At 42.0% G+C, this 25,783-nt stretch overlaps 2 protein-coding genes across 3 annotated transcripts in view; both read left to right on the top strand.

Moving 5' to 3' along the window:
• Positions 1-24: 24 nt before the first annotated feature.
• On the top strand, positions 25-20,411 carry LOC110513449 (CREB-regulated transcription coactivator 2). Its single transcript, XM_021593285.3, has 14 exons — positions 25-468; positions 3,786-3,887; positions 4,100-4,210; positions 4,437-4,498; positions 5,599-5,667; positions 6,073-6,173; positions 6,367-6,393; positions 6,539-6,668; positions 7,583-7,821; positions 9,635-10,113; positions 10,792-11,319; positions 16,731-16,805; positions 16,945-17,146; positions 17,402-20,411. Exons 1-14 carry the CDS (start codon positions 295-297, stop codon positions 17,599-17,601), a joined length of 2,499 nt encoding a protein of 832 aa, XP_021448960.3. The 5' UTR covers positions 25-294; the 3' UTR covers positions 17,602-20,411.
• Positions 20,412-22,224: 1,813 nt separating this feature from the next.
• LOC110513430 (DENN domain-containing protein 4B) overlaps positions 22,225-25,783 on the top strand; it is a 35,994-nt gene continuing 32,435 nt past the window's right edge. For both annotated transcript variants that reach the window (XM_021593278.3, XM_021593273.3), the window contains exon 1: positions 22,225-22,701. The gene's annotated coding sequence lies outside the window, so the exon portion shown is untranslated. The remainder of the gene's footprint in view (positions 22,702-25,783) is intronic.

The raw sequence follows: 25,783 nt of genomic DNA, 5'->3' as shown, positions 1-25,783 counted from the left end.
GGGCGCTCTGACTTTCTCCTCCCCTCTTGTCCTCCCACAAGTCAGATGGTTTCGACTAGCTAGTTACTACAGACATAAAGTAAAAATGGGCTTTATCGTACAAATTCATGAAAACAAAAAATAGCTTTTTGGTGTTCGTTTAGGGTTAACTGTGTTGTTCATGTTAGGTTCAAAATAACATTTTAAGAAGATACATTGTAGAAATAGGCGGCCCTTATCACTTTGTGGCTATGGTAACTAACGTTCGTGACGACCAAGTCAGATCATCCCACTGCGTAAAGTCGTTCGGCAAAGATGTCTGCTACGGATGTAGGCGGTTGTGGACCCGGAGCAGGACCCAGTTCGGGTGCTGGGTCCGGGGCATCAAACCCTCGAAAATTTAGCGAGAAAATAGCTCTACATACCCAACGTCAGGCTGAAGAGACTGCCGCTTTTCAAGAGGTTATGATGGACATCACCTCTACCAGGGTAAGTCGGAGGGGGGAGGCAAGAGAGGAAAGCTGGAGTAAGTACAGGCCCGGGGCTTGTCAAGAGGGTAAACAAAAAAATACGAACATTATAAACTAATATAACGTTAGCTAACTAACTCTAGCCAAGAATGAACGTTCGTTATCCACGATTTGCCTTTTATCTGTTGGAGTTTGAATGTCTAGTTATTTCACCTAACGTTAACTAGCTAACGACGATGTTGATTGCTATCTTATCTAACTTGTCAAAAGTGTCATGCGAACCAGCTAGCTAGTTAACTAACGTTAGCGTAAATAAACTAGTTAGCTAGCCCTGAGTTAGCCACCTGTGGCTAAATAGTATTTCAAATTCAGTAGCTAACGTTAACTAGTTCGTTACGTTACTTAACGTTAGCTAGCTAACTAATTAGCAAGCGAATGTTAACGAGACATTGTAGTTATAAACAACTTGTTAATATATTTTCGTTTCTCCTACATTTACAAACCAAGCTACGTAAGAACTGCTGAACTGTGTGACTGGTTGATAACGTTAGTTACCAGCCATGTTTTGGCATAACGTTAGCTTTTCAGTGCTGAGTTAGTTAGCTAGTTTGTCAAATAAGACTGTACATCAAGTGAAGTGGTTCATAGTGGCTGCTGTCAACCACCACAGCAGAACAGATTGCAAACTCTTGGCATACTGCAACCAACTCAATTATTTTTCCACTGAGTTTAACATTCACAAAATGGTGTGTTTATAGGAACTCCACGGCTGTATTAATTACGCCGATTCTGATGCAAGCCGTTTACTCCAAACATTTTTTTTTTTAACGAAAACGAGAGTTTCTATTGGACAAATTCCGGTAGGTCTTCTCCCGTTTTTCATCGTTTGCTCTGTTTGTGTACGTTTTGGTTCTTAAACAGGTTTCTGTTGCAAGACAATGTATACACCCCAGAGTTTATTCTAAGGATCTTTCCATTTGAAGTAAATACGCTTGAACTGATATTCAAACATAAAAAATATTAATTTGGTTATTAATTCATTTATGAACATCTTTTTTTGAACATTCAATCTTTTAGAAACATGTTAATGCCCACAATTTCCCCCTTCTACGAATAGCCTATACATTTTGAGGTGAATGTGATGGAGACTGAGAAGGAGGAATAGAAAGGAGAAGAGGGCAAATCATAATCAGTGATTCAATTTTTTTTAAACCTTTATTTAACTAGGCAAGTCGGTTAAGAACAAATTCTTATTTATAATGACTGCCTACCCCAGCCAAACCCGGACAACGCTGGGCCAATTATGCGCTGTCCAATGGGACTCCCAATCATGACCAGATGTGATGCAGCCTGTATTCGAACCAGGGACTTTAGTGATGCAGTGCCTTAGACCGCTGCGCCACTCTGGAGCCCAAAGACTCACCCTCTCATAAATTGCATTGTTGAGCAGCACATTCAATGGCTCAAGTCTTGGCTCATCCCAACCGCTCATAACACCCTACTTCCTTCATTCACGGTAAATCCCCATTGCCATCTCAACCACTGCCTTTTCTGGGAATTCCGTTGAGTCTTGTCCTTTACAACCTCCTCATCTAATATACTTTTTGTCAGGGTCGTCCAATCAGCCTAATAGCAAGGCAGGGGCACAGTTACCGGTAAATGGAGACGGAGCATGCTGCGAAACTTGTGTGTGTGTGTGTGAGAGAGTGAGCAGGCACGAACTATGCAGTAAAGTAGTACAGAATTACGCTGAGACTTCACTTTTTAAAATGTATGTCAAACAAAAACAATTGATTTCAAAGTTTAACAAACCATGCAATTCTATGCACAATGACTACTTTGAACAATTTACTCAGTAAATTAAAAACATTTACTGGAAAAACTGTGCAGGTGCAAAGTTTGATAACAGAATTTCGGCAAATTCTCACTCAGTTTTATTCTGTTTCCAGACTTTGTATCTGCACAGTTCATCCTGTAAATGTGCTTTTGTAAAATGTTCAATGGAAATTGTTAAAACTAGTACTTGTGAAAAGAGTTCTTTGGTTTGTTAAACTTATAAATCAATGTTTTTTTTGTTTGGTATTAATCTGAGTCTGTGCGAATCTGTTACCATGGATTTTCCCACTTCCATTCATTTATTGTATTTATTCATCAGTTTGGTTGTACAGCCTGTATATGTGGAGAATTCATATTTTCACCAGTGTGATGAATACTGAAAGCTCTAGCTACTGTAATCCTATTCGCCTGTGGCTAGGCCTATGTAAAAGAGAGGGGATTGAATCTGCAGTAGGGGAAACAGCTTCACCTTCCGCCCCATGGTCGTTGTTATTGCATTTGTTTTGTTGACGAAGTGAAGGTGAGGAGCGTCACCCATCATAGTAAAAATTGTAGCACATATTCTGCTGTTCTATCACTGGTGCAGTGATGTCAGAGGGGAAAGAAACTGTGTTTGTTAACTTATTTGTTGTTGTAATATCGCAGTTTCACAATTAAGGATTCCAGCTTTAATGCTTTTGGGCATTTTTAGATGGCTTTGTAAAATATGACACAGTAGGTCTATCTAATTTCTATTCTGGAACAGTAGTGGTTCATATTAATCAATTTCAGAAGGGAAGGGAACTTTGTAAGAGCAGATTTAATCTTATGTCCTATGAAGACCTTGTCTCAAATTGTTCTGCTGTCATAATATTTTACACTGCCAATGTCACAAAGGTACACAAAGCAGTATTTTCTCACTGTCACCTCACTGGAAATGTTTTGTCCAACTTGAAATGTATTAGTTAACTCCTGGGTGTTATTATCAATATCAATATCCAATATGCTGGTGGGGATGTTGTTGCTTTGTGACTGTTTTCAAAGTTCTTATTTTTCTTAGAAATAATAATTTAGCAGCTTTTCCTCAGTACGTGTGGTTTTCCCTGTGAATGATTGTCCATATCTTTTACAATGATGAACTCACTGCCCTCTGTTTTAAAGGTTGAGAGACTGCATGAAAGATGTCAGAGGCAGGACAGCACATTATAACATGTCAAGTTCTTACTCAAAAGAACAAGGTCTGAAAAGACACCAAGATGTTTGCCTGTGTCATTAATGAAAATGGTCAGACAGTGTCGTACTAAAAGAACGGGCCAGCTCATTTCAAACATTCTATTGTGACATAGGACAACCACAGCTCTGCAGGTGATGAAGCACACAACAACAAACTCTTGATGATCTTGTTACCCATTTGATTATCTCAATCCAGCAGTGAAATATTTCAAGGACACAAGTACTGCAGTTTGTCTTACAGAAGACATTAGGTATTCATAAAGTCTCCATTGCCTCTTTGTTCTCCAGATCCAGGCTCAGAAAGTGCGTCTGGCTAGAACCCAGGGCCCGTACTATGGGGGCTCCCTACCCAACGTTAATCAGATCGGCAGGAACCCAGGCGACTTTCAGGTGAGAGAGGCTCACCTTTTTTTAAAAATCCTCAGTGTGTGTGTAGGTCCACATTAATATATAGCCTAAAAATCTATCCATACAATCACTTAACACCAATTTAAACACCACCATGGCATCTCTCCCTCTTCTCTTGCACCCCTCTTTATCCTCTCTCCCTTTCTGTTTCTCTGTTCTCCTACTTGTTTCTCTCATCTTTCCCCCTCTCTTAGGGTTTATTCCACTCTAACCTGGACTCCAGTCGCTCCACACGGCACCATGGCCTGGTAGAACGGGTCCAGAGGGACAGACGCTTCATCTCCCCAGTGCGCCCCTACAGGAGAGTAAGTATCCTTCACAATACCTCTTAGACCAGAGTCTGGGAGGTATTCCACAAAGCACAATCTAGGAGCTAATCCAGAGTTTTGCTTTACTTAGGCAAAGGACTGCTTTGATAATATATTATTTTGTCATTTTCTATGTTGTGCTGACCAAATCCCTGGTTGTAAATCCCTGATTGTGGATGAGAAGAGTAGATTTAGTTGTTGCCTTGACTTGTGTGCTCCTCAGGTGGACAGCTCTCCATACAACTCAGCCTATCTGTCCCCACCTCCGGACACTAGTTGGAGAAGGTAATGTTCTGGAGTGGACCCCAATCTGCAGAGACATGGGTATCCCCAGGGAAGCCTGTTCATTTTTGATGTATCGTGCTTAGTTGTTTTTCTCTGCAGCATTATAGCTTGCTCTCAAGGTAACAATGCATACTAACGCAATTGGGACTTACTAACAAGACGCCTGGTTTTAGCTTTCCTTCATAGCCTTGAATTCAGTTGCTTTTCAGAACTTTTAGTTGTTTAATTTTCTCCACTTTCCTCCCTTTTTTCTGGCATCTGAATACACTTTTTTTTTTTTTCAAGTTTTGGAAAGAAACTCCCACTGCTTTTCTCTTGCCAGTCCTCTTCTTTCTTTTCTTTTCTTTCTTTCTCTGCTAAATGGAAAAGGACATACTCTTTGAGAAAGGAAAGCTGGCTTTGACATGAAATTATGACTCTTACACACCTCCCAACAGTTCCACTTATCTTAATCTCTGCAAAAAAAGGCAAGGCATGTCGAGTAGACCTATACATTTGCTTTGACACATGAATAAAATGAAGGCCGCTCTAAACCAGCGTTTCTCATCCCTGCTCGCTTGGATGCTGCACTTTGGGGAATGGCCTCCATTAATCAGGTGAATGGAGGGAGCTGCTCCTGAAGTTTGTTTATGGTGGAGTCGGCACAAGTCTGTCCGATTCTTTCCAGATCAGCACTGGGGTCTGGAAACACTGATAAACAGCCTCGTAAGTTCTACTGATGTGAACCAATCGCTGCGAGACCCCATTTTAGCAGAGAATTTAAGAACCTCTTTCATAATAGCCATTCTTACAGAAGCACATGAGCACACACACGCATGAGCGCAAGCTCACTCTTGTGAATGCATACATTCGTGCACATGAGCATGCAGTAACACACACCCACAAATGCACTCAGTATTCTCTGTATCCACCAACATGAGTGAAAAGTATCTATGGGATGGGCCATGTGTTCTGTAGAATGTCATTCTCCCTCTTTTCCTCCCTCTGTCTCTGCATCTCCTATGCTCGCCGTTTGTCCCAAGCCTTCTATCTTTACATTTTTAAAAATGTATTATCCTTCTTTGGAGAATAATGGCAATTTTTGTTGTTGATCATGAAAGGAACTGTTCGGGCAACTTCCCAGGAGACAAAAGCCAGTTATTTCGCCTCCCCACCATGGCACTCAACAGGTGAATCCCGCCCTCTCCATCTATCTTCTCTTCTCCCCCTCAACATAGGGCATCAACTTACTGTCCTGGGGAAGACATTAACAGACAATTGTGCCAGTGCGAGATGGCCATTCAAAGATCTTCCAAGAGCTTGTATATTTTATTTGTTGATCCTTTTTATATTGAATGAATTTATATTTAAGGCTGAGTTCCAATATCATGGATGGAGTTAGTTTGTGGCTGAGTAGAAGTAAAAGTCAAGTGGTGATTGTCATGATGTGGTTACCGGAGGACTTTTCTAATGAGTCATGGATTGGCTTGAGTAGTTGGTTCCTGTTTGGAGAATGTGTTTGTGGTTGATGTGGCAATGGAAAGAGACCCCCTGGATATATCTTTCTCCTCTCCTGATTCCTTTTCTCTATGCAGGACCAACTCAGACTCTGCCCTCCACACCAGTGTGATGAACCCCCCTGCAGGAGACCCCTTCAGTGCTGGACACACACTCACCCCTCAGGGCAGACTCACAGGTGAGGACTCACTAAAGACTAAAACAAGAGCATATGTTTTTAGTTAACAAATCGGAGTGGGAGTTGAGGGTTTGCAACTTAGATAAGTGTCTGCTAAATGACTATATTGTTATAATTGCTTAAGTGTGATTGTGCCTTAAGCCCATTCCCAGTTTGCCCCAGTGCTCTGACTTGTCTCTCTGTGCTCCTCCAGGTCAGAGTGAAGGAGAGGGGAGAAGAAGTGAGCCTAAAAGTCCCACTCGCTGTACACTAACAATTCTGTCCTACTTTAAACACACCACAAATAATCTTGACAATTGAAAGAAATGCTTGTGACCACGAGACAGTGAATTGATTTCCTCAATCATGTTGTTTGTCACCCACAGTGTTTCCGTACCCAGTTCCCTCCATTGAGGAGAACGTTCTGGATCAGGGCATACTGCTCAAGCCCTGGGACACCAAGAAGTTGCCCCTGCTGTCTTCTCGACCCAAGTCCTGTGAAGTTCCCGGTATTAAGTAAGTCAATCCTTCTAAAACACATCCAAGTCATTTCTACAGCTTTTCTCACAGGATAGAATAACTTATGTGGAAATGTCTGTGGCTTTTGAAGTTTGAACACAATTATCTACAGTAATCTGTTTCAGTGGAGACACACGGTTATAAAAACCTGCGATGTTGTGCTTGAATGTAGACCTAATGTAATTTGTCTTTGCTGCTTACATTTAATGTAATTTGTTTAATTTAATGTGAATCAGCGATATATGGAGGGGAGTCTGATAGGAGACACAGTATTGTACTATGGCTGGCGTGTGCCCTCAGGTATGACCAATTAATCCATGGCCGATTTTCTGTTGAACACTATCTGTTGCTGTAAAAGCCTCAGCTCAATCTCCATTTGTTCTCCATTGAAACAGCCATTTGAAATATCTTCCCCTGTTTTCAGCCTCTGTCTATCCTCCTCTTCTTGGTCATGACTAGCAGTCGGTGTAATCAGGGATGCAGAGGGTTGTTTGACATGACGTTACACTCCCCCGTAGCCTTTCCGTTGCACATTATTTTATGATTCTCTTATAGTTGGGGTTTAGATTGGAATGTGTGGAGTGGACTTTCTCTTTCTTTTTCCCTCTCTTTCACTTGCTCTTTATCTCCCATGTCTTTTTTTCCTCTTGTTCTCTCTCCTCTGTAATTTATTCTCTCGTTCGCTTTCTCCCCTCGGTCTATTCTTCTGTTCTTTTTCTCTCTGTTTTCTCTGTCTTGCTATGTGTGTCTGGAGGCTGATGTTGGGTGTGAGTCAGTTTAGTTCTTGGACACTGAGGTCACCCTATCTGTCTGGAAATCACTCACACCACAGTGTCTAATTCTTGCCGAATGTGAGAGACCACTGTGGTTTCTCTTGTCTTTCTAAATAGTTTCTCCATCTCCTCCTCCAGTATCCTCCCCTCCCTGGACCAGCACTCCAGCACCCCCCATGCCCCCTCAGCCCTGAACACGGGGGGCTCCCTGCCCGACCTCTCCATCCTGCACTTCCCGTCGCCGCTGCCCACCCCCCTGGACCCAGACGAGCCGGGCTACCCCTCGTCCCTGAGTGGGGGCAGCAGCACTGGCAACCTGGCCACCACCCTCACCCAGCTGGGCATTAATGCCAGCAACGCCTTCCGCCACTCGCCAGGTAGAGGGAGGGGCGGTGGGACACAGGCTAAAGAGTGTGTGTGCTATTGTATCCCATGTTGATCTTCAGCACCTCTCTCTTGCGTGTATGTTTGTGTGTGCGCTCATGCAAGCATGCTAGGAACAATACAACCCTTTCTGTCATACAAGCTAAAATGTCTAAGTTGTGAATCAAACGGAGGAAGCTAGTGGGTGTTGGTGCAAGAGGGAGACAGGCCGATATTAATTTAGGTTGGTGCGTGTAAGATTTATTTAGAAAGTGCAGGGCTGTGCATTCGGAAGAAGTAGCTGTCCTAGGGCCCTAAAAAATCCCTGATGTAGAGAACGTGGAGAATCAGATAATCTAGACAATAAAATGTAATTTAACAATGTACATTTTTTTTATTGAACTTAGTAGGGAGTCAACGAAATGTAGTGAAAATTAATTAATTTGCCCAGGTTTATCATAAGACATGACCAGAATGCATCAGTGATTTGTATTTCCTGCAACTTTCTGAAGAGGCAACGAGAATTCCCCCATCTGTGTATGTGCGGTGCACGCAGTTACCACTTTGTGTAAGCTGTTAGCGATGATGCTAATGAAAACAGTCTTCTGGTAGATGGAAAGACTTTCCCAAAAACCTTCTAAATTAAATGTTAACTGCAAAGCCTATGCCTACCTGGCAGAATGATATCATGATTATTTGCATCAATCCAGTGGGTGTTTGTTTTTCAAAATCTATCATAACAAGAACACAGCTGAACAGCCTCTTGCTAGGTGTGCGCTGGTTTTAAAGGGTAACTACACTCAAAAGTTCCCAAAAAATTCCAAGACCTCAAAAGTGGTCTCCTTATGTGGTTTAAGCATTGTTGTGGGGAAAACGGAGACCTGGAAAAACTCTACGGAATTTGGGTAAATAAAACTAACTGTAATCAGGCAAGAAATTAAACAGATTTTATATGGCCCTACTGACCTTAGCTGTGTTGAGGTGATTTGGCCGACCACACACTTCAGTCTAGAGGCAAGGCCTAGGGTGCATGTCAATAGTCTGAGGTGGCTTGCTCTTCTCGTCTTGTCTCTTCGTCACTGATGGAAACGGGTGAAAACAGTATGGTGAATGCTTACCAGATATTTGCTGTTATTATTCTATTTCTTTCACATCAGTGCAAATTAAGGATAGGAGACAATGAAAGGAAACCTAGTTTGACTCTTGAGATGCACCCTGCAGCTCAGGGCCTCTTCAGGGGACTGAGCTAGCGTTATACCTCCTGATATGATCGCCAGGAGACAAACTGTCTCAATACATCTTCAGTGAATTTTGATGTTCGTAGTCTGATACACTAAACAAAAATATAAAGATTTTAGTTACAGTTCATATAAGGAAACCAGGCAATAGGAATTTATTTCAATCAATGGATTTTACATGACTGAGAATACAGATATGCATCTGTTCCTCACAGATACAGTCCCTTTAAAAAAAAGGTTGGGGCGTGTAACAGAACCCAGTCAGTATCCGGTGTGACCACCATTTCCCACATCTCCTTCGCATAGAGTTGATCAGCCTGTTGATTGTGGCCTGTACAATTTTTGTCCCACTCCTTTTCAATGGCAAACAAATTTGTTCGCAAAGTTTGAGAGACACAAGCTTTTTGTGCATATGGAACATTTCTGTGATCTTTTATTTCAGCTCATGAAACATGGGACCAACACTTTACATATTCTTGTCCAGTGTATTATGTACGCATTACCACAACTTTTCACACCAGGACTGAAAATGTGTGTTTTATTTAGCTATATATTCTGATCTGTTTATTTGTCTTGTTTATTTGAACAGGTCTCCTGGCATCTCTTCAGGGCACTCTCAGTAACCCCTCCTTGCAGTCCTCGCTAAGCAACCCCAACATCCAATCATCTCTCAGTAGCCACTCTTTCCCCAACTCCCTCAGCTCCACCTCCTTGCACTCGTCGCTTAGCAACCCGTCCCTGCAGTCCTCCCTTAGTTCCTCCCCCTCCCTTCAGTCTTCCCTCAGCAACCAATCCCTGCACTCCTGCCTCAGCAACTCCTCCCTGAGTGGCCAGTCCCTCCAGACCGCAGCCAGTAACCCTAGTTACAGTAGCGGGGTGGGAGGGTCCGGCTCGTGCGCCTCTTATTCGCCATTGTTAACTAGCCAGGGGCAGTCGCCTCTCAGCACGTCGCCACGGAGACGAGCTCAGCTCTCCCCTCTGATCCTACCCATGGGAGGGGAGTCTCGCCGGCACCACTCCAAACAGTTCTCCCCCACCATCTCTCCTAACTTGTCCTCCATAACACAGGTAATGTCTACCTACTTTCTCCTTTTACCATGACTTAATCAGAATAAGCACTGCCCTGGGGTTGGGCGGTATCCAGATGTTCATACCTTTATGCCGTTCCTGTGCTGCACACAAAACAAATAGTAGATGTCAGGGATCTTGATCCAGCAGGGGATTTGTCTCTGCTGTAACCAAGAAGATTGATCTTGCAAGCTAGCCACTTAGCCAAAAGAGCCTGACTAGATGTTAATTACTTCTCTCTCTGGTTGGAACTGTGCTATGCCATAATGTGGACGCCACGGAGCCGGCGCGAGATATGGCTCGGAAAACCTACCTCAATCCAGGGATGGGAGATGGCGCTGTACTTCTAATTATGATGAATCGAGAAGATTGAAATACTGCTAGTTTTTAAGTAAACTGCCCTTTTCGTCAGCATGCAAGTGTAGCTAATGCTGTTTTATCTATTAACCTAGTGCACAAGTTGACTGTAGGTGTTTATTTAAAAATAACAAGTATTCAAATTGATGAAAAAACTAACTCAATTGTTTTGAAAATCATGCCATGGGTATTTAAAAAATACCCCAGTATATAGTTTATACTGTATTCAGCTCAAGCCTACATGACACCATAACATTGGCTGACCTGCATGCCAATTGAGTTTGTATTCCATTTCCAATCAATGTGTTTATCTCCTCCCAGGGCGTCCCTCTGGACACCAGCAAACTGCCCATGGACCAGAGGCTCCCTCCCTACCCCTTCAGCCAACCTCAGCAGCAGCTTCATCAGCCAGGTCCTCCAACATCCCAGCAGGCCTCTCAGGCAGGACAACAGCTCTCCCAGCCGTCCGTGGTACTACAACAACAACAACAGCAGCATCAACACCAACACCATCAGCTGCATTTGCAATACCAGCTGCACCAGCAGCAACGTGCCCAGTCTCAGCAGGCCCTCCAGCAGCTGCACCTGCAGAACCTGCGCAATGTCCAGAACCAGCAGCAGCAGCATAGGGTGTCAGTCAAAATTGAGAAGCAGGGTGAGCAGGGCCAGAACTCCCAGTGCCTGCAGACGCAAGACCTGCAGTCGACCCAGCAACAGCAGCACCAGCAGCAACAACAACAGGACCAGCAAGACCAACAGCAGCAGATGGAGCAGCAAAGGCAGCAGGGAAGTCTTCCCCAGCTGCAGCACATCAGCCACTCCCTGGCCACAGACCTGGGCCTCTACAATGTGAGTGGAGTCAGTGCTAGCCCATACACACAACACACTCCTGCAATTTGCCGAATAAAGACACAATTTCCTCTGTCCTCCTACTATCGGTCCGTCACGGTTAACCTACCTCACCACTCTGTAAACGCATGGTTTTAAAGCAAGCGCAATGTTGTGATAGAAACTGAGGTCAACTAGAATGATCCGGATTATGTAATCATCTGCACATCTATTATGAAGACCATAACAAGTGTCAGCCTGATGGCTTTTGGTCACACCAGGACATATTTTAAGAGTTCACTCTGTCATCTAAACTAGAATTAGCTCACTATTTTGTATTGTATATTTATATAATCAGCTGATTTATTTATACATTTGGCCATGCAAATTAGTGTGTGACATCCTCAAGTATCAAATAGTATAATATGTTTATCTCTTTACATATGACACATTACTCTGCTGTCATGGGATATACAGTACCAGTCAAAAGTTAGGATTTTTTTCTTCATTTTTACTATTTTCTACATTATAGAATAAAACTTGTAAACAAATCTAAATCTATTTTATATTTAAGATTCTTCAAAGTAGCCACCCTTTGCCTTGATGACAGCTTTGCACACTCTTGACATTCTCTCAACCAGATTCATGAATGCATTTCAATTTGTTAAAAGTGAATTTGTGGAATTTATTTTCTTAATGCATTTGAGCCAATCAGTTGTGTTGTGACAAGGTAGGGGTGGTATACAGAGGATAGCCCTATCTGGTAAAATATCAAGTCCATATTATGGCAAGAACAGCAAGTAAGCAAAGAGAAACGACAGTCCATCATTACTTTAAGACATGAAGGTCAGTCAATATGGTACATTTCAAGAACTTTTAAAGTTTCTTCAAGTGCAGTCACAAAAAACGTCAAGCGTTATGATGAAGCTGGCTCTCATGAGGACCGCCACAGGAAAGGAAGACCCAGAGTTACCTCTGCTGCAGAGGATACTAAAGGACACCAATAATAAGAGACTTGCTTGGGCCAAGAAACATGAGCAATGGACAATAGACCGGTGGAAATCTACTTTGGTCTGATGAGTCCAAATTTGAGATTTCTGGTTCCAACCGCTGTGTCTTTGTGAGACGCAGAGTAGGTGGAAAGATTATCTCTGCGTGTGTGGTTCCCGCCGTGAAGCATGGAGGAGGAGGTGTGATGGTGTGGGGGTGCTTTGTTGGTGACACTGTCTGTGATTTTAGAATTCAAGGCACACTTAACCAGCATGGCTACCACAGCATTCTGCAGCAATATGCCATCCCATCTGGTTTGCACTTGGGAAAAGGGGATATCTAGTGAGTTGTAAAACTAAATGCATTCAACCGAAATGTGTCTTCCGCATTTAACCCAACCCCTCTGAATCAGAGATGTGCGGGGTGGCTGCCATAACCGACATCCACGTCTTCGGTGCCCGGGGAACAGTGGGTTAACTGCCTTGCTCAGTGCCAGAACGACAGATTTTTACCTTGTCAACTCAGGTTTAGTGGGACTATCATTTGTTTTTCAACAGTACAGTGACCCAAAACACACCTCCAGGCTGTTTAAGGAATATTTCACCACAAAGGAGAGAGATGGAGTGCTGCACCAGATGATCTGGCCTCCACAATCACCCAAACTCAACCCAATTGAGATGGTTTGGAATGGGTTAGACCGCAGAATGAAGGAAAAGAAGCCAACAAGTGCTCAGCACACAGTTGAAGTCGGAAGTTTACATACACCTTAGACAAATACATTTAAACTCAGTTTTTCACAATTCCTGACATTTAATCCAGGAAAAAAATCCCTGTTTTAGGTCAGTTAGGATCACCACTTCATTTTAATAATGTGAAATGTCAGAATAATAGTAGAGAGAATTATTTATTTCAGCTTTTATTTCCTTCATCACATTCCCAGTGGGTCAGAAGTTGACATACACTCAATTAGTATTTAGTAGCATTGCCTTTTAAATTGTTTAACTTGTTATGGCTGCAATCCCGATATCGGGATAAGTGTCATCAACCGCTGAATAGCATAGCGCTACATACAATAAATATTACTGTAAATATTTATATTCATGAAATTACAAGTGTAATATAGGAAAACACAGCTTAGCCTTTTGTTAATCCACCTGTCGTGTCAGATTTTGAAATGATGCTTTACAGCGAAAGCAAGACAAGCGTTTGTGTAAGTCTATCGATCGCACGATAAAACATTGAGTACACTTAGCATCAGGTAGCTCGGTCACGAAAATCAGAAAAGCAATCAAATTAATCGTTTACCTTTGATCTTCGGATGTTTTCACTCACGAGACTCCGTTACACAACAAATGTTCCTTTTGTTCCATAAAGATTATTTTTAGAACCAGAATACCTCTGTTTGTCGCGTTAGGTTCAGAAATCCACAGGAAAGAGTGGTCACGACAACGCAGACACAAATTCCAAATAGTTTCCATAATGTCCACAGAAACATGTCAAACGTTTTTTATAATCATTCCTCAGGTTGTTTTAAAAATATATAATCGATAATATATCAACCGCAAATGTCTTTCACAGTAGGAGAGGGGAAAACAATGGCTGTCCAAATTCTGTTGCACGAGCAAAACTCATATGACCACTTGACACGATGTTATCGTTCTGGTGCATTTTTCAAAATAAAAGCCTGAAACTATGTCTGAAGACTTGACACCTTGAGGAATCGATAGGAAAAGGAATCTGATTCATATCCCTTTAAATCCAGCAATGGGAGGCTATGGAACATGCAGTTTTCAAAATAGAAGCCACTTCCTGTTTTGATTTTCCTCAGGGTTTCGCCTGCAATATCAGTTCTGTTATACTCACAGACAATATTTTGACAGTTTTGGAAACTTTAGTGTTTTCTATCCAATACTACTAATAATATGCATATATTAGCATCTGAGACTGAGGAGCTTGCTGTTTTACAATGGGCACCTTTTCATCCAAGCTACTCAATACTGCCCCTGCAGCCATAAAAAGTTAACTTGGGTCAAACTTTTCGGGTAGCCTTCCACAAGCTTCCCACAATAAGTTGGGTGAATTTTGGCCCATTCCTCCTGACAGAGCTGGTGTAACTGAGTCTGGTTTGTAGGCCTCCTTGCTCGCACACGCTTTTTCAGTTCTGCCCACACATTTTCTATAAGATTGAGGTCAGGGATTTTTGATGGCCACTCCAATACCTTGACTTTGTTGTCCTTAAGCCATTTTGCCACAACTTTGGAAGTATGCTTGGGGCCATTGTCCATTTGGAAGACCCATTTGCGACCAAGCTTTAACTTCCTGACTGATGTCTTGAGATGTTGCTTCAATATATCCAATATATACTTTTCCTACCTCATGCCATCTATTTTGTGAAGTGCACCAGTCCCTCCTGCAGCAAAGCACCCCCACAACATGATGCTGCCACCCGCGTGCTTCATGGTTGGGATGGTGTTCTTCGGCTTGCTTGTTCTTCCAAACATGGCCAAACAGTTCTATTTTTGTTTCATCAGACCAGAGGACATTTCTCCAAAAAAGTATGATTTTTGCAAACCGTAGTCTGGCATTTTTTTGTCGATATAGGACTCAATTTACTGTGGATTCCATACTTTTGTACCGGTTTCCTCCAGCATCTTCACAATGTCCTTTTGCTGTTTTTCTGGGATTGATTTGCATTTTTCACACCAAAGTACGTTCATTTCTAGGAGACAGAACGCGTCTCCTTCCTGAGTGGTATGACGGCTGCGTGGTCCCATGCTGTTTATACTTGCATACTATTGTTTGAGTTTGAAGGTAGGCCTTGAAATACATCCACAGATACACCTCCAATTGACTCAAATGATGTCAATTAGACACTTCTTTTTTTTTTTGTTTGAATTTTTACCCCTTTTTCTCCCCAATTTCGTAGTATCCAATTGTTGTAGTAGTAGTACTATCTTGTCTCATCGCTACAACTCCCGTACGGGCTCGGGAGAGACGAAGGTTGAAAGTCATGCGTCCTCCGATACACAACCAACCACCAACCACCACCAACCACCGCTGCTTCTTTAACACAGCGCACATCCAACCCGGAAGCCAGCCGCACCAATGCGCCGGAGGAAACACCGTGCACCTGGCCACCTTGGCTAGCGTACACTGCGCCCAGCCCGCCACAGGAGTCGCTGGTGCGCGATGAGACAAGGACACCCCTACCGACCAAGCCCTCCCTAACCCGGGCGACGCTAGGCCAATTGTGCGTCGCCCCACGGACCTCCCGGTCGCGGCCGGTTACGACAGAGCCTGGGCGCGAACCCAGGGCTCTGATGGCACAGCTGGCGCTGCAGTACAGCGCCCTTAACCACTGCGCCACCCGGGAGGCCATATCAGACACTTCTAAAGCCATGACATAATTTTCTGGAATTTTCCAAGCGGTTTAAAGGCACAGTCAACTTAGTGTATGTAAACTTCTGACCCACTGGAATTGTGATACAGTGAATTATATGTGAAATCTGTCTGTAAACAATTGTTGGAAAAATGACTTGTCATGCACAAAGTAGATGTCCTAACTGACTTGCCAAAACTATAGTTTGTTAACAAGAAATTTGTGGAGTGGTTGAAACACTTAAGTTGGAGTCAATAAAACTTGTTTATGTAAACTTCTGACTTCAACTGTATGTGGGAACTCCTTCCAGACTTTTGGAAAACCATTCCCGGAAAACCTCATGAAGCTGTTTGAGAGAATACAAAGCTGAGGGTGGCTACTTTGAAGAATCTCAAATATAAAATATATTTTCATTTAACACTTTTTTTGGTTACTACATTATTTATTATTTCATAGTTTTGTGTTCACTGTCTACAATGCAGAAAATAGTAAAAAAATGTAGAAAAACCCATGAATGAGTAGGTGTTCTAAAAATAAATGGCTGGTACTGTATTTATTAAACAGAACTTGGGCTATTCATGAGGCCTTATTATAACTGTGGCTCAATAATTTCCTTCTTGATGCTTCACATTTCCTGGACCTGTATAGTTTCTCAATACATTTCCAATGCTCACTCAAGTCTGCTCCATAACTTGCCACTGGAGATTGTTTCACAACTTCCTTCTGACAGATGATGTCATTGAACATGCGCACAAGTTTATTTCGCTGCAGAATGTGCTGGGTGGAACTTGAGAGGGGACGCTGATGTCATGCCCAAGTGAGGTGAAATGGATCCTGGGCTCTGTTGTTGAATGGCTCTATTAATAGCAGTCCAGAGAGCAGACTATCTTTGTGTGCTGGGGGGTTGTGACATTGGCACCGCAGTGAAATTGGCCTGTAGGATGTAGCATCAATGAAGCCCCACTTCATTACTACAATACATATTGTAGGTGATGTTACTCAACAACTTGGTATGATGTGTTGTTCTGTCTTTACACTAAAGTACCTGTGTTTTGTGTTGTAGGACACATTACTGTTAAACTCTCTGTTGAATGATCCCTACCTGGGCCTGCAGATCGCCTCCAGACAGAACCAGCAGGTATACTATTTCTGCAGACACTTTATTTCTCTCTGGCTCATATTTATATTGACTACTGCACCTCTGCTTTCATTGCTGAGTTCTGTTATATTGTATTTGTTTGCCTGAGTTCACGTTTGGTGTTTTGTTCCCGTCTCAGTTCAACATGGAGACTCCGGGAGACAGCCTGTCATTCAACCATGGTGGCTTGGGCTGTGGGAGTGGTGGAAAGGACCAGGAAGAATCCTACCACTCCAACCATGGCTTCCTGGAGCTCCACGATTCAGGGGATAGGCAGCACCTTAACAACCAGAACTTTGGGGGAGAGGGATGCCACAACGTCCCTAACATCATCCTCACAGGTGAGAAATGGGCTACCACTTCGGCTATTTCTCCCTTGTAGGAGAGGAATGCTTTCCTACAACTAACACTAATCCTGAGTGGCTCAGTGGGTAGAGTATGGCACTTACAATGTCAAGGGTTGTGGATTCGGTTCCTGCTGGGGCCACCCGTTCGAAAATGTATGCGCACATGACTAAGTCCCTTTGGATAAAAGCGTCTGCTAAATGGAACATTTATTATTATGTATTACTAGCCCTCTTTTCTTTCTTCACCAGGAGACAGTTCGTTGGGCCTCTCCAAGGAGATCGCCAGCGCCCTGTCCCACGTGCCAGGGTTTGAGATGGACTCCTTTGCCCTGGACGACCCCCTCAGGATGGACCCCCTGGCCCTTGAAGGGCTGGGCATGCTGGATGGGGACCTCATGCTGACCGACCCCGCCGTGGAAGACTCCTTCCGCTCCGACCGCCTCAAGTGACCCCTCCCCGGCCTGGAGTGGATACTGAGGAGTGCGGAGGGAAGGGGCTTGGAACAACCCCGGGCTGAAGCAGAACAGGTGGGGTTGAGCCCTGCTTTGCTTCCCCCTCCTTGGCGATTGACCCAACCACAGGATCTGCGAATACGAGGTCAGGTCCCGGAGAGAAACTGGGGAGCAGGCTTTTGATCCACTATAGTACTAATACACCTGTCAAATAATCAATTAATCACAGTCTTCAATCTGGACCTTGATTATTTGAATTGTGTGTGTTAGTCCTGGGTTTGAATAGAATTCTACATGCTCTCCAGGACCAGAGTTGGAGGCACCTGGTCTAGTGGGGACCTCTCCACATGCTTTTTGTGAGGTGATGTGGTGGTGGGGAAGGTTGGAGGACAGGACTGACATGTCAGTGGTGGAGCAAGTTTATTAAAGGTTCTTTCTGCTACATCCAGGCATTTATTGAAAACGCACTTATGATGCTTAAGAGAAAAAAAGAAAATATTGGCATTAGCTTGTACGAGTCTTATCTGCATGTAAACAAATGCACTTCGGATAATGCATAAATGCAGGGATCACGCATGAGGTCAGTTACACTTGAAAATGCCGTCTTGAAAACCATACAATATGCATTCTATAAGACAGGACTTTTCCGACTGGTATTTTGGCTTTGTCTGTCGGTGTTCCATCATTCCAACGCCAGTATGGGGAGGCTGGAATATCAGCTATGTTTGCCATCATTCTACTGCAAGAACATACAGTAGATCTGGGGTATTTTCTGGATTACATCAACCCAACCAGAGACTGTTCAACCAATAGTGGCCAATTGACATGTCATTAATTGTTTCTATTTTATTGAAGTTTAGTGAAGGTAATTCAATGGCGGACCTTGCTAGCTATAGTTCAGATAGAGTTCAGTGTTTCAACGGACAAAGAGAAGAAAGTGTGTTTTTGGAGAGGTGACTTTCTCAGTCCCTTGGGACAAGTTGGCACTTACGGGGCCATTTTAGTGTCTGGACAGCATATTCGTCTGTAAGATTATCACTGTCTGTGTTCTAGGCCCAGCTAAATTGACCTTTCTCATTTGACGTCTGTTAACTTGAATCGTCTTGATCGTTCCGAATCTAAAAAATAACTAAATCGATCGTCTAAGGATATTGTCCTCATATTGAATCAAGTAGTCCTTAGAGTCCATTATCCTGTCTATTAAAAACAACACATAAAATAACACATTTCACTGCACCTATCTGGTGTATGTGACAAACATTTGTGTATATATATTTTTTTATATATGTCCCAACATGGCAGCTGTTGCCATTCTGCCAGCCTGCTTCTATACCATGGAGTTTAAGCCGAGGACCTTTTGCTATGTACCACCCCTGTGTGCCTGCTATCCTGCTAGCTCCCCCTTAGATCTTAGACCTACTTCTACACATTCCCTTTGAAGCAACTAGGGACTGTTTGTTTTTAAATGTGTACTATTCACAAAGTGTCTGCCTTCCATCAAGAGAATTGGCATTGTTGACATGAAAAAGAAAGAGGGGGCAAAAGCCCTCAATACATTTCAATGACATGAGTTGTATGTTTTGTCATTGAGTAATTGGGAAACGACAAGGCCAAAACCATGTGAATGCATAGCAACATTTTTGCCATAGTATGTATTGTAACTGTTACTACTATCCTAAGGCCTTGGAGCTTTAGTGTCCGTTTTAGTCAGGTAATCCTAGCCACTGTGATTGACACCTCTAACCCCTCCCACCTGCTGCACCTGTCTTGCCACAGCAAGGGCCATAGCCAGATTATAGTAACATATTTTTATGTAACAAAGTAGTTATTACTATGAAGTTTTATTTTTTAATTAAAGGTGGTCTTTGTATATAAATGTATAAATAACTGAATATATTTAAGTAGAGAAGCCGTTTGGTTCCGCAACACCTTGAAACCGGTTGCATGATTTGAAAAGCAACAGATTCTGAACAATGTAGTCCATTTGCTATGCAAAATGTTCTTGTGCATGTCTTGTGACTGTCTGGGAGTTGTCAAATACAATTTTTCAGATAGTACATTTGCATCATACTATTGTAGCGAAAATACATTTTTTGTAAAATATTTTTTTGTGTTTTTAAATGGTCATTTTGCTTTTGTGACAATTTTTGATATTGGTGTCTAAAGACTACTGTAAGTTTGACATTGTGTGGCAGCAACAGGAAGTTAGAGCGCTTGAGATAATATCGTTTAACTTTCATAATGACAAAGATTATGGAAATCAGCCCTTCTTTCCAGTGTGGACTGAAAGAGGCCATGTTTGACAGACTTAATAAAACACAAGCGTTGCAACTTGGATATAGAAAGCTGTATGCAACTGTTACATCATAGATTTGTGGTAACATCCATCCTAAAATGAAGTAGTGCTGTTCTGAAGTTGTGCTAACATAGAGTTTAACCCCCTTATTGACAGATATTGAAGTACCTCTAATTACCGGTATGCTTTATTTCAACCATATTGCTTTTACACTGATCATATGAGCCAAATGCAAATCTGTTTTGACAGGGAGTGGTGGTTGAAGTGGTTTGAGTATCAAACCTATGGAAAAACCCATTCACTACGGCCTCCTATCCAACAGTAATAGTGTGGGTTTGCAAAGTCCCCTTTTACCACTGTGAGCCAATGTTGTGCCTTGGTGTATATCTTGCTTCTTACTAGGCTGGTGGTATTGGCAAGACCACAAGTCGTTTTGAAGAGCCATAATAATGCATTTCCAATTTAGCCATTAATGAGGGGAGGTATAAAAATAAAGTTAGCGTGAAAATCATATTTGAAAGTGTTTCTGCATTGCTTAGTCCTGTGTTCCCTATTTTCTGTGGCATGTTTCCTGTATTTTCTGATTTTGTTTAGTACTGCACTGTGGACCATTCCCAACCAAAACTGAAAAGATTATTTTGAAGTGATATTTGAATTGATAGGCTATATAATGGAGATTTGAATGAGGCCTTTTTTAATTGGACTGAAGAGTGGATGAAATGTCTTGTCTGTTTAGAAGGAATCATGTAAGTGTGGGTAGTATATTTTGAATTTGGTCTGAAGGGTATTCTGATGAAGTACCAGTTAATTTCAGTGTCAGCGCTGGCAGTTGACTCGAGAGGTGTGATGATTATATGATCTCCATCTTCACCTGGCGTGAGAACAGACATGAAATGCAGAGAAAGTCATTTTACTGTTATTCTGCACATTGTCATTTGAAAACCCAAGAGCACGCCCGCCATTGGTAGTCCTGCTTGATTAGTCTAGGGTGAAGCATGTTTGCTCTACCAGTTGTTTGATTTAGAATCTGTGACAATGTTACGCAATGCCTCAGAGAGATATCAGTCACTTTTCTTCAGGTTATTATTATTATTATATATATTTTTAAAACTTTTTTTATTTAACTAGGCAAGTCAGTTAAGAACAAATTCTTATTTACAATGACGACTTAACCCGGCCAAACCCTAACCCGGACGACGCTGGGCCAATTGTGTGCCGCCCTAAGGGACTCCCCATCACGGCCGGTTATGATACAGCCTAGAATCAAACCAGGGTCTGTAGTGACGCCTCAAGCACTGTGATGTAGTGCCTTAGACCGCTGTGCCACTCGGGAGCGCAAAATTATCATGTGTATCCAAAAGTTTGATTATGTACACTGCAGTTTTTTTTACTGCGAAAAGGAGCAATAATTGCTCATGGTTTCCCCCTCTGCATTAGTTAGTTATACCAAGTGAATTTGTCTCACATCTTGGCAATTCTTCACAGCTGCAATTTGATGCTTCAGCTGTCATGCCTTTAGAAAGCAATAATAATGTGGTCGTTTTGTAGGCACTAACAGAGCTAGGCTATGGAGAAATTATTTTGGGGTTTGTTTTGATAAACACATCAGGTCTGTGTGGAGAACACAGGCTTGGGAGATCTCTATCACCAAGTTCATTTTTTTGTAAATTTTGAAGCATTTATGTAATCAAAATACGCTTCATAATTCATAAAGGTTGTGTTCATAGACATATCTCATTGAACGAAACATAAAATCATCAAAGCATGTGTTAACCTCGGACCTTATTTTCGGCGTTTATCCCCAAACCACATTCATTTCCTCCATAGGAACGGCTGAATGAACCTGAGGCTTAATTCCCGATTTTTAAGACTACAAGGAGGCTGCGCTAACAACTTCATTAATCTCTCAGGATCTGTGTTATGCAGTAACGTTGTAGTTGAAGACCATGCACGGCAATAACATTGCCAGTAGGGGTTGCTGTTGTACAGTGAAGCTATGTGTGATAGGGATCAGTCAGATGGCCATATTAATTGATGTGTTATTGTTCAGTGAATTCTACGGTTGTAGTTAACGTTTTTGCTTCATGTTTAGGGTCAAAACCACATGTATTTTGCGTTTTCAGAGTAATTACATTTTAAATGTTTATTTTAAACTTGTAATATCCAGGGAACCCATCGATGTTGTAAATAATGTTCCTAAACCACTGTGCATCTTAAACCTAACAAGAAAATATTTGTACCTTTCACATTATTTTACAAAAAATAAAGCATATAAAAAATCCTGTCAAAGGCTGGTTTTATATTGTAATATTATCCGCGTTGTCATAACAGATTCACTGGTCTCCAGTACAGTGACAGCTGCATGCACGCGGGTGTCCACCAAATTGTTTTTACTCTCGCAATTTCCTTTCCTTTTAGTTTTATAATGAATATTACCACAGCAAACATGTTTTTAAATGCATAACAATAGACTGCAGGGAGTTTCACAAATTAATAACTAGTTTGTATGTATTAGTGAAATAGTAGCGCAAGTGTCTGTGTTCTGAGAGCTCTATCGGTCTGTGGCACTGGAAGTACGACAGTGTTTTAGTTTCCCATCTCGACCGCAGGAGCTGTTGGCAGCTAACCTCCCGACCAGCCAGCAAGAAGCGGACTGATACGACAGACATCTACACTGGCTCTAATTAGAAACCGACTCCATGGTACACACGACCTCCAACATGGACGCTAAATGTCTAAATATGACCTAAGCAGGATGATATCCAAAGTGAGCAATCGGAACTGCCAGCAAGGATTACAAGGTAAATAGATTGCTAGTTAAATAGTGGTAGTGTCCCCACAATATTTTGTTAGCTAGCTAGGAGGCTAAGTAACGTTAGCTAGCTAATGCTTGCAACTGCTTTGGATTAATGTCACACAATTCAGGTATGGTGCGCCAGCGGTGACAACTCAAACCCAAATCCCCTCTCGATTTGTTTTATTCGAAACCCACAATAATAGTTGTTAGCCATTATACGAACGTATCTGTGGCCGTAGTGCTGCGCTAACCGGCTAATGTGCGAAGCGATACAACAGTAACGTTAGTGTATAACGTCAGGCAGGCTATTTCTGGGTGTAACGTTAGGCTATTGTCGTGATCCAATGAGTGGTACCAAGCATTGACCCAAATGTATATGGTACATGTATATGGATTTTAAAGCAATTAAAGGTTGGTAGGTATACTACATCGCCTGGTGATCCCTGCCCCTAGTCCAAAATGTTAAAATATGTTGCCAGCGCGGACATTAATCAATTTCACGTTGTACTGCGCGTGCATCACGTTTTGCATTGGAACGCATTTCTCTACATTTGCCATCTCATTTACTGTGTTGTCCATTCATGGTACTTTGTGGATTATGAAAATGCATTATGTCTATTTATCGTGTTTCTTCTTGAGTATTCAGCATACATAAATCCTCATATTCCACGACGATTTGGGAATACCAGTTGCGTAGCGCAGTTTCGTGGGCCCCTTAAGGTTCGAGCAATATTTATTCAGAATATTGACCAGGAAAAATATTGACTTCAATCATTGACGGAGTTGACAACAGATACTCAAGACACTTGTTAATCTTAACTTTTTGGAACATTTAAAAAAATAAATTTGTAAAATATAGAAAATTATTCATTTGAAAATACCCTATTCAAAACAACCATTCTATCAGATATTCAGGCATTCTGATGGAATTTGTTTTACGGAGTTGACAAAAATAGTACATTTTTCGTCTTTATTCAAGTGGTATACACAGACAGTATCAAAAAAAAAATTCAACAGTTGCTTTATGATTCTAAAACCTAACTAATTATAGTGTATTTGAACAAGGAATATGATGTCCATGTCTCAAGGCTTAAAAATTATTCTTTAATCTGTCTCCTCCCCTTCATCTACATTGATTGAAGTGGATTTAACAAGTGACATCATAGCTTTCACCTGGTCAGTCTATGTCATGGAATGTTTTGTACACTCAGTGTATAGTGTCGGTCTCATGGCATGGTCTCACTATCTGTTCCTGATGTTTAAACATTGCTGTGTTACAAACCCCTGTTGTTAAAATAACAATTTGCACATATATTTTTATTTTATTTAACCTTCATTTAACTAGGCATGGCAGTTAAGAACACATTCTTATTTACAATGACGGCCTAGGAACAGTGGGTTAACTGCCTTGTTCAGGGGCAGAACGACAGATTTTTACCTTGTCAGTTCAGGGATTCAATCTAGCAACCTTTTGGTTACTGGCCCAACGCTCTTACCACTAGGCTACCTGCCGCCCCTGAGCTCAATTTCGACATGCTGTCAGTAATCCTCACCATCTATTCTTGCCCTTTCATTCCTTACAGATTACTCCATTCCAGACAAAATATAATAAATACGATTTCAACTTGACACACTTAGATTTTCATGTAGGGGAAAATAAGCTGTAGATGTGTGGGCCTACTTTGTTGTGGTGTACTGAGCTCGCATAGAGAAGCACCCTGTCTAAATGTATCTAGATGTTGTGGGCACAGGTTTGGACAGATGGTCCAGACGATACGTTTCTTTACACTAATTTCTAAAATGGAGATTAGCTATTCTAAGTAGTAGAGGAACTGAGCCTACCTGACATGAAATTAGTAATATTGCAACTGCTATTTGCTGCTGGCTGGCCTACTTAGCTGCAACTCTGCATAGACAACGGAGGCTTGCATTGTTGATTGTTCCATATCTTCGTCACTCATTTTCCACTAGTGTAAGGTTAGATTAACCATGCGCCAACTAATTAATCAGCATTGATTTAGCAAAACGCATTTGGTACAGTACCATCTTAATTCCTCTACCTAGTTTGGGATCTTCATAAAGAATAGCCTCTAACGACTTTGTAACACAAGTTTACCTATACATTTATGAACAAGGTCATGCAGGATAATGTGTTTCTTTGGGGAAGTATTTTTGTGACACAACTAAAAGTCTACTGACTATGTTTCCACCCATCGTCACAAAACCCATAAGGCTTAGTGACAACTTTCTCAAAACCCCCATGCATCTAAAGCACTCAATGTAGCCCAGTAGTAGAATTTGGGACATAGTTTCCGGAGGGTACTCTCAGTCCTCATTTAGGCCTACCTATACCTCTCCATGGCTCTCCAGTGTTCTTTCACAGACGACTCCTCCTCATGTCAGTAGACAGTAGTCTGTCTGCATGATACCTGAGATTGTGATCACACCTGGGACCTGTCACCTCTTGTTAGGGGTTTGTTACAGCTGGAGAATGTTTCTTGAAGAAAGGCACCTCAAAGCAACACATTGTCAGTGTTTATAACTTTCTGCCCACTAGTGTTGGGGGTCAATTACATTTAAATTCAGTCAAGAAATTCCAATTCCAGAATTGAAGTTTGCTTTTTACTTTGAATTATGATTTTTCAATTTCTGAATAGAATCTGAATGCTCAAAGTATAGTCTGATCATGAAGTGTTAGAGCCTAGTCTTCAACAGTCTGTGCCTCACTTCTTACCTACTCTCCTCAGCCTTCCACCTTTAGTGTTTACACTACCTCCCAGGACTCCCAGTTCCCTTTCACATCATATCTCATTGCAGAGGAAGGCTATGCTTTGTGCAATGGGGATTGCGTATGTTTCTGCTTAACCTTTCACATTAGTGCTACATTTACATAAAAGCCTGTAAGTTAATGCAAAATATAATGGTCCATGTCGAATGTCATAACAATGAAGTGGAAACAGAATGTTTAGAAGGAGGAACCAGGGTTTGTCTTGAGACATGTTCAGTTGGCTAATACAGGGAGGGTGTCAGTATGATGTCATCGTACCAGCCAGCAGTCATATTTCATCTCAATAGTGAAATTTGGC

Source organism: Oncorhynchus mykiss, chromosome 3 (genome assembly GCF_057628025.1).
Source record: "Oncorhynchus mykiss isolate SJ-2025 chromosome 3, ASM5762802v1, whole genome shotgun sequence".
Taxonomy (NCBI): domain Eukaryota; kingdom Metazoa; phylum Chordata; class Actinopteri; order Salmoniformes; family Salmonidae; genus Oncorhynchus; species Oncorhynchus mykiss.
The sequence above is the reverse complement of the archived record's forward strand: the minus strand, read 5'-3'. Positions and strand labels throughout refer to the sequence as shown.